This window comes from Sminthopsis crassicaudata, chromosome 3, assembly GCF_048593235.1.
Source record: "Sminthopsis crassicaudata isolate SCR6 chromosome 3, ASM4859323v1, whole genome shotgun sequence".
NCBI lineage: Eukaryota > Metazoa > Chordata > Mammalia > Dasyuromorphia > Dasyuridae > Sminthopsis > Sminthopsis crassicaudata.
This window is the reverse complement of record NC_133619.1, coordinates 319,899,478-319,913,215: the sequence shown is the minus strand read 5'-3', so window position 1 is coordinate 319,913,215 and position 13,738 is coordinate 319,899,478. Positions and strand designations below refer to the sequence as shown.

The 13,738-nt window shown below is 34.0% G+C and overlaps 1 protein-coding gene across 3 annotated transcripts in view; it reads left to right on the top strand.

The window, feature by feature from the left end:
* CCDC191 (coiled-coil domain containing 191) overlaps positions 1 to 13,738 on the top strand; it is a 97,969-nt gene that overhangs the window by 1,202 nt on the left and 83,029 nt on the right. For all 3 annotated transcript variants that reach the window (XM_074301231.1, XM_074301230.1, XM_074301229.1), the window contains exon 2: positions 2,251 to 2,289. In XM_074301231.1, the coding sequence (XP_074157332.1) occupies positions 2,251 to 2,289 (39 nt within the window). The remainder of the gene's footprint in view (positions 1 to 2,250; positions 2,290 to 13,738) is intronic.

Below are 13,738 nucleotides of genomic sequence, written 5' to 3'. Positions count from 1 at the left end.
CTCCCTAATAGGGAGATCAAGTTCCCATGTATTCCATTGTTCTTGGAAGGAATTCTCAGTTTACATGGGATTTAGGGATAGAAGGAACCATAGAGATAAAATATTCCAATCTTCTCATTTTACAAAGAAGGTGGCTGAGGTCCAGAGGTGTGAATTGACTTGTTCTTTCAGTGTTCTTGGGAGGAATTCTCAGCTTATTTAGGATTTAGGGATAGAAGAGACTATAGAGATCTAATCCAGTCTTCTCATTTTACCTTTGAGGTGATTGAGGTTTAGAAGTGTGAAGTAGAAGTGTGAATTTTTATTTATGGTGTTTACATAAAATGAATGTCAATAAACCATTGCTATGAATTACCCTAAGTATGTTAAGGATTGTCCAATGTAAGCTTTACTAATATTTGATTCAAACATTGAAACAACCCAATGAATTAAATAATCCTAAATCATATAGTGCTTTTACATGTGATATTTGATCCCCCAGTATCCACAGGAAGATAAAAAAGGTTAATATAATCCTCATCTTAGACCAGGAGAAACCAAAGCTCAAAGTTAGAATGATATGTACAAAATCACATAATGCCTATGTGTTTTTAGTCCACCATACTTTGAGCAATTCTAAAGCAGCAAGTCAAAGTAGTAAGAGAGTGAGACTTCTTAACCTTTAACTTGAGGATTCACATAATACTTTCTCCAACTAAAGTCATAATATATTAATTAATACTATCATAATTTGTATACATTATTAAATAACCCACTTGGGCAATGCAGTGGACATGTTAATAGTTTAAAGAATCAAAGTAATCCACTAGTTTAAAATATTTCTGTAAGTTTTGAAGTTGAATATTTAAACATGGAAGAGAAGATAGAAAATTACTGGAGTAGCCTGTTAGCTAGGGTCCCCCATTAGAAGCTTTTACTTTGCATAGTGTAAGATGAGAATAATACTAGCTTTTCTTGCCTTTTTGTGACCTCCATCTGAAATAGAACACAGGCACAGAGACATTAATCAAAGAGAAAATTGTTTGGGGAAAGGCTTCTAAGTTCCAGAATGGGTCTCAATATAACTCATTTCTTTCTCTATAGAGAATAAAAAGATAATTGAAGAACAAGAATACCTCATAATATAATTTAATTGTCATAGGATTAGCTATTTCTTTGAAGATAGTGAAAAATGAGTGAATGGTGTAGCTGCATCATTTGGTATTTTCCAGATGCTTTGAAGCAAAAAAGTCCTATCTTTCTCACATCTATGTCAATAAAATTGCTGGCTTAAATAGTCTCATCTTATTCTCTTATCAACTTACCTGATCATGAGCAGTAATTCTACATTTCTCAAAATTGTGAGTGGAATTATATAGGAAATAGTTTGTTTTGAGAGTGTCACTTGAAGTTTCAGTATAATAAATGCTCAACTTTAGTTACTTGATTTCTACCTTAGTTTTCTCTGTTTTGCAAAAACAAAACAGAAACTTAGTTGGTCTAATCCTTCACTCTCAGTTCTCCAGAAACAAAATACATACAAACACAAAGAAGTTACTTTTATATAGCATCTTGAAATTCATTGTAGCAATACTGAAATGAGAAAACTGATCTGTTTCCTATCCCAGCAAATTTTGTCCTTTAGATCTGTATATTACTGTTTGTAATCTTTTAAGTTGATTTTCTAGAGAGCCCATATTAATTCTTTGCTGTTATTGATAGAACATTCTATTTTCCTCAATATAGCCATTAGACATAACTGAATCAAAGTTGAGAGAGATTGTAGATAACAGACTAAATTTAAAAAAATGTTATTTTAAAGGAAAGTTTCCTAATAATATTTATATGTAATCTTTCTTTTTTTGTTATTATAGCTTTTTATTTACTATGCATGGGTAATTTTACAGCACTGACAATTGCCAAGCCATTTGTTCCAGTTTTTCCCCTCCTTCCCCCAGATGGCAGGTTGACCAATACATGTTATATATGTATATGTAATCTTTCAATCAATAAGTATTTAATTGACCACTTACTAGCTGCCAGGCACCTGTACTAGCTTCTGGGGGAATTCAGAAACCAAAATGAGATACTTTTTACTCTCTATCCATCATTTACTATTATATCAATAATCTTTTATTGATGTTTTTGATGATTTGGGGAAGAAAAGTAATTACCTTTTACTACACTCACTTTGGAAAGGTAATTTAAAATTGTAAAGTTAATTTAAAATGAAATATCTGTATATTAATATTCTGAATATGTTATTTGCAGCATGGTTTTGACTCAGAGAATTTGGAGTACTGGACAAAGGTAAGAACATTTCAAAATTGGGATTGGAAAAAAATTCTCAATCTAGAGTCCCATTAATGCATCCCTTGGTTACATATTATTCTTATTCCTTGGTTTCTACATTTGATAACTTGTGCTACCTTCTTGGTAAAGTATGCTTTCTTATTATTCTCTACCTTCTCATGAAAATTATTAGTTAGGGACTTCCAATTAAGATGATAATGTGAAAGTTCCTATACATGTACCTCAGCAAATATCATTAAAAGAATACTAGACAAAGCAATGATCAAGAAAACTGAAGAAAAATAGCAGTAAACTCTTTCATCTAGTACAGAAATGTACAACAATGTACATCGAGAAAGGTAGCTTTAGGGAAGTCGATTTGAACTCTTGTAAAAGAATTTGGGACGGGGAAAGGTTGATAAAAGCCAATTTGAGTTCTGATAACTTTCCTTATACTCTGTCTTTATGTTGTATGTACTTATTTATTACATATTGTTCCCTCATTCATATGTAAACTCCCTTAGAGATCCTCTTAATAATTTTTCCTTTTTTGTATCCCCAGCTCTTAGTCTATGTAGGGCTTGGCACATAGTATTAATAAGTACTTGTTAATTGATTGAAACTAGGAGGATATTAATCCTGTCTTGTCAGAGCAGAGCCAGTCCCAATAGGTCATTGTACAGGGGAATAACACCCAGTTTTGCTCTTTCAGCGCACTAAGCACCATAATAGAAAACAAGATCAACTAAGAACTCAAGACAAGCGGGATAAAATGACTTACAGAGGCCTAGAACTAGCACAATCTCCATCTGACTAGGGCCTATCCAATACACAGTATGGGATAAAACCAGCTATTGATTAGAAATGTGCAAGGAGGAGATAGATGAATAACATTCACAGTGGACCATCAGGAATCTGAGGCAGAGGCTGGTATACAATATCAGCCACTCCTTCAGAATAATATCAGACTACGGCAAGGATAAGACCCACAAGAGATACTATTTAACTCATTCTGAGTTTGACAGCAAGCACATCCAGAACTTGGCACAAAGTCCCAGTTTGGGACCTATTATTAGAAATAGGAATAAACGGAAGATGATTCCAAACATAATGAAGAAATAGTATAGATTAAAAGAAACCCAAGAAGTAAACTCAGAAGAAGAAAATAACTACAGAAAATATAAACAAAACTTCAGAGAAAAAATGGCTGCAAGAACTACAAAAATATTTGAAAGAAATGAAATTAAAATTGAAATAAGATCTCTGGAAGGGGGAAATAGAAAATATAGAGTTTAGAATAGATTAAAAGGTTGAAAATGACCCATAAATTGGACAGCCTGAAAAAAAAAATAAGGCAGATAACTCAATGACTTAGTAAAGCATCAAAAAATATTAGAACAAAAGCAAAAGATTGAAAAAATAGGAGAAAATGTGTCATCTATCTGCTATCAAAACTACTAATGTGGAAAACAGATTGAGTTAATTTAGTAATTAGCTAATCTTATCTGAAACAAATGAGGATTGAACACACAGAATTAATGTAGAAATATAAAACAAAATAGGGATAGAGATGGAGACAGGAAAAACAGATGGGATTCTGAGAACTATGACCAAACAAAAAATTTGGACATCATATCTCAAGAAATCAACAAAGAAAACTGTCCGAATCTATTAATACTAGAGAGAATAAAGTGAAAATAGAAAGAATCCACCAATCACCTCCCAAAAGAAACCCCAAATTGAAAATACCCAAGAAGGCCATAACCAAAATCCAGAGCTTCCATAACAAAGAAAAAAACATACTGCAATCATCCAGAAAGAAAGAGTTCAAGTACTAAGGAATCATAGAAAGGATGTGGCTGCAAATTTATTCAGGGACAGAAAATAATGGAATGATAGATTCCCCAAAACCCAAAAAAGAGAATAACTTACCCTGAAAAACAGCATAAAAAGATTTTTAATGAAATGGATTTATAAGCATTCTTGATTAAAAGATTAGCACTTAGAAACTTTGAAATGTTGTAGAGAGAAACTTGTAAATACACATTGGAAGTAGCTAAAGAATGAAGACATGCTTCCATTTAGGAGGAGAAGAAACAAAAGTCCCTTCAGTATCCCACTGTCTTCAAGGAAATTAAGGAAGACAGCTACAAGGGATAGGTATGGCTTGGTTTTGTTGGCTTTAAAAGAAAAAAGGGCGGGGGAAGGAAGAGGAAGATTACTATTTATTCTAACTGATGTGCATGAAAAATGCACTTGGTAAAGAGGGAAGGAACAATTATAAATTGCAAATATTAATGAGATTTCTCCTCTTTATTTACTTTTTTGTTAAGAAGTATCTAGTGATAAGAGAATAAATATCAGTGGATACAGTAGAAGGAAATACATTTTCTCATTTTTTTCCCACTGTGTATTCCAGTAATTGAGAACATGAATATGATGAACTCTCCAATAAAACTGAAGAGTAGGAAAATTGATTAGAAAACAAAATCAATGGTTTTCATAAAGAACTTGAAACAAATATGTACATAGAATTAAAAAGAAAAGGTACACCAGAATTTATTGTTACTTGAACATATTAAAAAAAAGCAGGGGTGGCATTATCTCAAGCAAGACAACAGTAAAACAGATATGATCAAAAGACATAAATAGGAAACTACATTATGCTTAAAGGAACATCATCATGAAGTAATATGCTGAATGGCACAGGATCTTAATATTTAAAGTAAAAGTCATGTTACAGAGAGAAAGCCATAGCAAAATCATAATAGTTGGAAACTTCAATATACCCTTTTCCAATAGATAACTAACAAAAAGCTAAACAAAAGAATTTGAAATATTTTTTAGAAAACTTAACTATGATAGATCTCAGGTGATTAATGAATGGGAATGGGCAAGAAAAGAAAATACTTGTTTCTCACATATGCAAAGCATTTGAGAAATGTCTCATACTAGAGTACAAAAAGCCTCATAAATGCAGCAAAAACAAATATTAAACACCATTTGTTAATTAAAAACAGTTATGATGAATAAAGGGCATTTGAAAAAGGATTCAGACTTAGATGGGAACTAAGCAATCCAATCTTAAAGAATATATAGATCAGAGAATAAATAGAAACTAAATATTTTGATCAAAGAAAATGATAACAATACCAGAACTTTTGGGAAAAGGAGGAAATAGCCAGTAGAGGGAAATTTATATTTCCAACCCTTTAGTCAACAAAAGATGGAAGAGATTAATGAATTAGGAATGCAATTTCAAAATGCTGGAACAACAAATCAAAAAACTTCAACTGAATAGAAAAAAAGCTCTGAAAATCAAACATACACAAAATTGAAATGACATTGAGAAAAAAATAATCAGGAAAATTCAATACAAATAACAAAAAAAATGAAATGAAATTGTAAACTACTTTGCCCAATTATATGTCTACAAAACTAAAAACTTAAATGGAATGATGGAATAGTTCTGAAAGTATAAAATATCCAAATTAATAGAACAAGAAATAGAAATTTTAAATAACCTCTTCTCAGAAAAAAATAAATTAAACAAACTATAAAAGAACTTTCAATGAAAAAATTTCCAGGATCCAACAGATTTTAAAGTAACTTCTATCCAATTAACTCCAACAATATACGGTTCTGCAAAAATAGGGACTACCAAACTCTTCCTATGAGACAGATACAATCCTGATAACAAATTGAAAAATAAAGCAAAAAAAAAAGAAAACTATAAACCAATATCTCTAATGACTAACAATAAATATATTGAAACAAAATATATTGAATAAAATATTAGCAAAGAGGCTGTAGCTATGTATTAAAAATTATACATCATAACCACATTTTTATAGCAGAAATATTGGGTTGGTTTAATTTTATGAAAACTATAAATATATTATAAAATCAATATAAATTTTAAAAGCCTCTGAAAAATGTATCATCCCTTATGTTAAAAGCACAGGAATAAATGGCCTTTCCTTCAATATAATAAAAAGCATCTAAAACCAAGAATTGGGACTATTTAGTTCTGATGTTATCTAGAAATAATGGAATGACCTTTCCAGAAAGATCAGGAATAAATTAAAGATTTCCATTGTCACCATTATTATTTGATAGTTCTAGGATATCTGAAATAGTTTTAGGGAAGTTGTAAGTCTTTTATAGTATCAGTTCAGATACTTTTCATAGGCAAAATAAGTGGAAGAGTTATTGTCTGAACAAGAGTAGAAAGGGCCACAGAGATAAAAATGGATAATCAGATAGATTTTGAAATGTTTTGTACCCAAAAAAAAATAAATAAATAAAAATAAAAATCAGTGCCCATAGAGGAAAATAGGTAATTTGGAATGAGAGATGGGGGAAGAAAGGGGAAATTTCTAGAGATATTTCTGAAAAAGTTCTTACATCTAAAACTTTGGGAACTTGAAATTCACATTGAGACTAACATTTTTGGACCTAATCTATATATGATTTTTCTTTTTTTTTTTCTTGATGGTAATGTTTTTCATAAAGGTGGATAAGGGGGCAAGAGAGGCAGTTACAGAATAAAATAATAGCAATAGTAATTAAAACAACCACAAAGGAAAAATGGGAAGGAAGATATAGAAACACTCATGCTTTTCAAGTTCATAAAAATAAAACATATTTTCTAAAGTATACAACTTAGGATAAACATCCTTAGCAGCCCTAAGTAGCAAATATTCTAGCCAGTAGAGAAGTTTTTGAGTCAGATTATATCTTAAAGTTTTCATTAATCTTCAAATGAATTAGTTTTATTAGTATCTTGACATCCACAATTTACTTATGTCCTATTATTTTTTAAATTGCCCAGGGTAGGGGGAGAATTTCTTTCCCTCTCCTTCTTTAAATATTTAAAGAGATTTTCTGCATATAATTGTCCTCACCAACTAAAACTTAGCTTTTATTTGTTAACAATTAAGCCAGTGGGGCTGCTCCAGAAAGTTCATTTTCAAAATCAACTTCAAGAGAGTTCTCCCCTAAAATATCTATTACCCTGACCAAGTGATAAATTCAAATAAGCTGAACTTAGTGGCAGACTATTAGTGGTATACAAAGTTTTCAATCTATTGGGAGAGACATGATATTTAAACTCAGCGCCATGATCTCATCTTAATGTTGCTTACAATGAGACAGGGATTCATGGCCATTTCCATTTGACTTTGATACAACTGCTCTTTTTTTATTTCCTTATTTATTATGTATTTTAGTCTCCTCACTCACAAAGAATCAATAACTCCATTTCCTTCTGAGCAATACTGATTTTTAGTTCTTTGAAGATGTTATCTTTCATGACTAGTTGCAAGCAGTTACAACATTGCTATAGCATTGATATTTTTAAAATAGGCTTTGTTTCTAGGAGAAATTTGTTGAATTTCATCTAGCAAAGTTGTCTTGCCTGTTTTAAATTTTAAGTAATATTGAGTGATTTTGATGTATGAATGGGAAACAGCTTGTTGAAAAAAAAATCTTTAAGGCAGTATTTTTCTCTAACGTATCAAATACCTTTTGTGATCTGATAATAAGCACAGTGGAACTATTCTCCATATTTTTCAGTCAATTGTGTGATGATAAAGGTGTAGTGTACTGTGAAATATCATGTGTAAATTAATCCTTACTAATAACCTCATCAAGAATGTACTTGACATAATATTTGATAAAAATTTTATGTAGAAGAGAATCAGTAATCATTGATAATTTCTAGGTTATTGTTTTTTCACTATCAATAAGGAACAAGATTTTTTCTCATAACTGGTATCTTTTTATTCAGCTACCCAATAAATCAATTATTAAGTGCCCTCATAATTGTATTACCTCCTTTATGAATCTCCTTTTTATACACATGATCTAATCCAGCTGCATTTTCTGTCTAGGTTTTTTTTTTTTTATCTCATTAATCATTTCCTCTTTTAATTACTTTTTGATCTATTTACCCCTAACTTTTTGTTGAATGTAGTTTTTATTGCATCATGATCTGAAAAGAAAGCCTTTACTATTTCTGCCTTCCTGCATTTAATTTTGAGGTCTTTATGTCCTAATATATGGTCAATTTTTGTATAGGTTCCAGGACTGATGAGAAGAAAGTATACTCCTTTCTGTCACCATTGAGTTTTTTCCAAAGATCACTCATACCTAATTTTCCTAATATTCTATTTACCTCTTTAATTTCTTTCTTATTTGTTTTGTGGTTTGATTTATCTAATTCTGAGAGTGCAAGGTTGAGATCTCCCACTAGTATAGTTTTGCTGTCTATTTCTTCTTGCAACTCTCTTAACTTCTCCTTTAGGAAGTTAGATGCTATACCACTTGGTGCAAATATATTTAGTATTGATATTGCTTCATTATCTATGCTACCCTTTAGCAAGATATAGTTTCCTTCCTTATCTCTTTTGATTAGATCAATTTTTGCTTTTGCTTGATCTGAGATAAGGATGGCTACCTCTGCTTTTTTGACTTTGCTTGAAGCATAATAGATTCTGCTCCAGCCTTTTACCTTTTATTCTGTATGTATCTCCCTGCTTTAAATGTGTTTCCTGTAAACAACATATTGTTGATCCAGTCTGCTATCCGTCTCCGCTTAATGGGAGAGTTCATTCCATTCACATTTATAGTTAAAATTACTACATCTGTATTTCCTGCCATCATATTATCTCCAGATTATGTTTTTTTTCCCTTGCCCACCCTGAACCCCTTCCCCAATATTAAACTTATGAGCCCCACGTGGGTCATGCAGCCCTCCCTCCTCCCTTTAAATCCCTTTCCCTTTTTCCTTTTCCTTTTTCCTCTCCCCCTTTTTAATGAGGTGATAGAGAATTTTCTGTAAAACCAATATGTCAATTATTTTCTCTTTGAGCCAATTCTGATAAGAGTAAGGCTCACACAATGTTCCTCCCCCTCTCTAACTTCCCTCAGATAGGATAGGTTTTTTTTTTACCTCTTTGTGGGATGTAGTTTCCCTCTTTTTATCTCCCCTTTTTCTGAACTATCCCCTTTCCATTTCTACTTCCTTTTTTTTTTTTTTTTTTTTTTTTTTGGTTATATCAGTAAAATCAAATTATACATGTAGTCTTAGTGTATATCCACAACAGAAATACAGTTCTGAAGAGTTCCTTTTACCTTTTTCTGCATCTCTTGAGTCCTATGATTAGAGATCAAATTTTTTGTTTAGATCTGGTTTTTTCCTTAGAAGCATATGGAATTCATCTGTTTCATTAAATGTCCATCTTCTTCCATGGAAGAAAATGCTAAACTTAGCTGGGTAGTTTATTCTTGGTTGCATTCCAAGTTCTTTTGCCTTTCAGAATATCAGATTCCAGTCCTTTTGATCCTTTAATGTAGAGGCAGCCAGATCTTAAGTGACCCTTATTGTGGCACCTTGGTATTTGAATTGTTTTTTCCTGGCTGTTTGTAATATTTTTTCCTTAGCCTGATGGTTCTGAAATTTGGCCATAATGTTCTGTGGAGTTTTTGTTTTGTTTTGTTTTGTTTTGTTTTTAGGGTCTTTTCCAGAAGGTGTTCAATGAATTCTTTCAATGCCTATTTTACCTTCTGGTTCTATTACCTCTGGGCAGTTCTCTTTGATGATTTCCTGTAAAATAGTATCAGGCTCTTTTTTTTCATCATAATTTTCGGGAAGTCCAATAATCCTCAGATTATCTCTCCTAGATCTATTTTCCAGGTCTATCATTTTGGCAAGTAAATATTTGACATTTTTCTCCAGATTTTCATTTTTTTTTGGTTTTGCTTGACTGATTTTTGGTGTCTGAATGAATCATTCATTTCTATTTGTTCAGTTCTGATTTTTAATTAGTTATTTACTTCATTAGCTTTTTTTTACTTCTTTTTGTATATGTCCAATTGAGTTTTTAAATGAGTTGTTTTGCTCTATGGAATTTGTTTCCATTTCACTAAATTTGGTTTTAGTGAGTTATTTTCTTTTTCCAATTCACAATTCCTACTTTCTTGGGAATTCTTTATCTTTTCCAATTCACAGATCCCACTTTCCTGTGATTTCTTTACCTTTTCCAATTCCCTAATTCTGTTTCCCTGAACTTCCTGTGAATTCTTTACCTTTTCCAATTCACATTTCAGGAAGTTGTTTACCTTTTCCAATTCACATTTCAGGAGGTTGTTACTCTCTTGCATAGCTTCTCTTTCCTTTCCCCATTTTTCTTCTAGCTTTTTTTTTTTTTTTGAGATTTTTAATAGTCTCTTCTAGGAGAACTTTATTTAGGGTATTGTCTGGAAGCTGTTTTCTATTAGTTTCCCAGGAGTTAACCGCTCTCTTTCTTCATTTTTTTACTCATTTTTTTTTTAAAGCCTTTAGGGTCTGCCTTCAGGGCAAGGAGGTTACCAGCTTCCTCTGCAGAGCAAGGATGGGTATATGGACAGTAATTGTCCTCTCAATGGGCTGCAAGGAGCAGCCAAGCTTTGGTAGTGCTCTGGGAAGAGCTCCACAAGAAAGTAAATAGGCCTGGGGAAGTGAATAGGCCTAGGTATCAAGGGCTGAGCTGTGCAAGTGCCCTGCCAGGAGCCTCTCTGTGAGGATTAATGACTGCCTTGGGGCTAGAGGTTAAGCAGCAAAAGTATCCCTGTCCCCCTACAATGCCCGCTTTGAGTATTAGCGGTTGCCCTATCCCTCACCACACAGAAAGTGTCCCTGCCTGGGCAGCATAGTTGAGCTGGGGAAATTCTACTACACCACCACCCCCAGCCCCTCATTGTGCAGATGAGAGGCTGCCCCAGGCTGTGCCCCTGCTGTGTGTGACTGCCCCCCAACAAGAGCCCCTAGCTGCAGAATGCTGCCAAGAGCTATGTTATGATCTGTGCTGAGTCACTTCTGGTCCTAGGTGGGCGCAGCCAGATCCTCTCAGGCTCTGGCATCCCTCAGTGTACCCTCTACCCTAGGCTCCAACTTCTCTGCTGGTCTACTACTCCGCCACCAAAGCAAAGCAGTCAGGCTATGGCAGAGAGCTCTATGTAAACCTTCCAACCACAGAGACGGCCCTGCTCCTGATTCTCTCCCTGCTCTGCGCTGGTCTACTCCCACCACCTCAGGTCCAACCTTTTCTGGTGATATTCCAGATTATCTTCAGCTGGTGAGTTATAGTACTTCTGATCATTGTGAACCTTACCAGTCTAGCGCTATTTTTGAGGCTGATTTTAAAAATTCGTAATGAGGGTATGAGAGGAGCTCAGAATCTCATGTGTGCCTTCTCTGCCATCTTGGCTCTGTCCCCATAATCATTTCTTCTTTTATAAATATACCTAGGACTATGAAGCTAAATTCCAAGTGTAGTGATTATAAAAGAGTTTCCAGAAACCATTTTTCTTTTCTTTGTTGCTCTCCTATCTTCATCCTTAGTACTTATTATGTGCCAGGCACTGTGTTTGGGAATATAAAAAAAAGGCAAAAAAAAAAATAGTCCCTGCTCATACAGCCCAAGGAATTCACAGTTTAATGGAGACAACATGCAGACAAATACATACAAGCTACAGACAGGATAAATTGGAAATAATCTTTATAAGGAAGGGCACTAGTGTTGAGAGAAATCCAGAAAAGCTCTCTGTAGAAGATGGAATTTTAGTTGGGACTTGGACAAAGCCAGGGAATCCAAGAGGCAGAAATGAGAAGGTAGAGTATTTCAGGAATGAGTATAAATGTCCAGAGTTGTAAAATGGATTATCTTGTTATATAAACTAAGAATGCCAGTGTCACTGGATCTCAGAGTACATGTCTAAGTATGAGGGGGATCCAGGGAGGAGGTGGATCAAGAGCTTTGTATGTCACATAGAGGTTTTGTGTTTGATCCTGTAGGTAATCACTGGAAGCCACTGGACTTTATTGAATAGTGGGATGGCATGTCATACCTTTAGATTGTATCTCAGACACATCACTTAACACTTGCCTCAGTTTCCTCACCTGTAAAATGAGCTGGAGAAGGAAATGGCAAACCATTCCAGTAAATCTGCCAAGAAAATCCCAATTGGGATCCTGAAGAATCCAGATACACCTGAAAAAACTGAACAATAACATGTTATACCTTTGAATTAGGAAGATCTCTTTGACAATTGAGTGGAGTAGCACTACAGTTAGAGAGATCCGAGTCAGGGAGACCAAAAAGAAGGCTGTTGCAATAGTCCTGGCATAAGATGATAAGGGTCTGCCCTAAGGCAATGGTAGTGTCAAAAGAAGGGGGCGCAGGTGAGAAATAATTACAGATAAAATTGGCAAGCCTTAACCAATTGAATATAGGGGCTGAGAGAAAAGGGTTGCAATCCTGGAAATAGAAACATATAATGCCCACTAGATGTATGATAGGATATTAACTTAATCATGAGAGAAATAAAGTAATATCTTAGGACTTCCCCTGCATAAAACCTCTAAAGCTTTATTTTTTTGTGTTCATGAGGTATAAAGTACATTAGAGAAGAGTGAAGGCCAAACTATGAATTTGTCCTCCCCACTTATTCTAGAATCATAGATTCCCTAGAATAATGAGTCAGAATAGACCTTGGAGTCCCATTTTCTTTAACCCTTATTTTTACATTTCAGGAAATTAAGGCTGAGGCAAGTAAAATAACTAGCTTAAAATGTCAGGTAATAAGCATCAGAAGCAAGGTTTGAATCCAGCTTCTCTTGTTAGGTTCAAGGGGATCCCAAAAAGGTATCTCACAAGGTATCTCAAAAAAATTTGCAGGCTCAGACCCATCTCCAAGTCAAAAGATAAAGTTTACTATAATTGAAACACCAATTACAGCAGGTTAAATTCCAAAAGAAGTTAGCATAGAACCAGGGACAAAGAGATAAATTTATAGGAAAAAATTAGAGAAACTGGTTACTTCATGTCACTGATATGCTGATTTTATGGCTTAGAGGTGGAGTTTGAGTGACCTGATTCTGACTTAGTATGCAGGTCTAATCCCCATAATTCTCTGGGTAGAGCTCACAGGTTGGGGTGGGAGGAGAGAGACAACCTGCTGGAGGTATGTTTTTAGGCCTAAAACATCACTAGATTAAGTGGGGAACACCCAATTTTGTTCTGTGCCTGCTTTTAGTCTTTAAAACACTATTATTACTGACCAACAACAGGCTGTTATCTAGCAAGCCAACGATATTTATAGTCATAGCATCCTGGTCAGAGAGAGTAAACTGAGGCAGGATAACCTAAGAGAAGAAACACATCATTTCCAAGTACATCACTCCCAAGGCCACATGGCCTCTCATGTCTTCCTTATAAGCTGTACCACATAACTCTGACACCAGAACTAGTGTTATCAAGCATATCAATTTAGTGGAAAGAGCACTATCCTGGGAGGCATGACCTTGATTTAAATGCTAGTCTCTTCATTTGCAAAACGAGAATGTTAAACTGAGGTTACTTCAAATTCTAAAATAATGTATGTTAAACAATGTTGGTTCTTATTCACAAGTAGCAACCTGCAA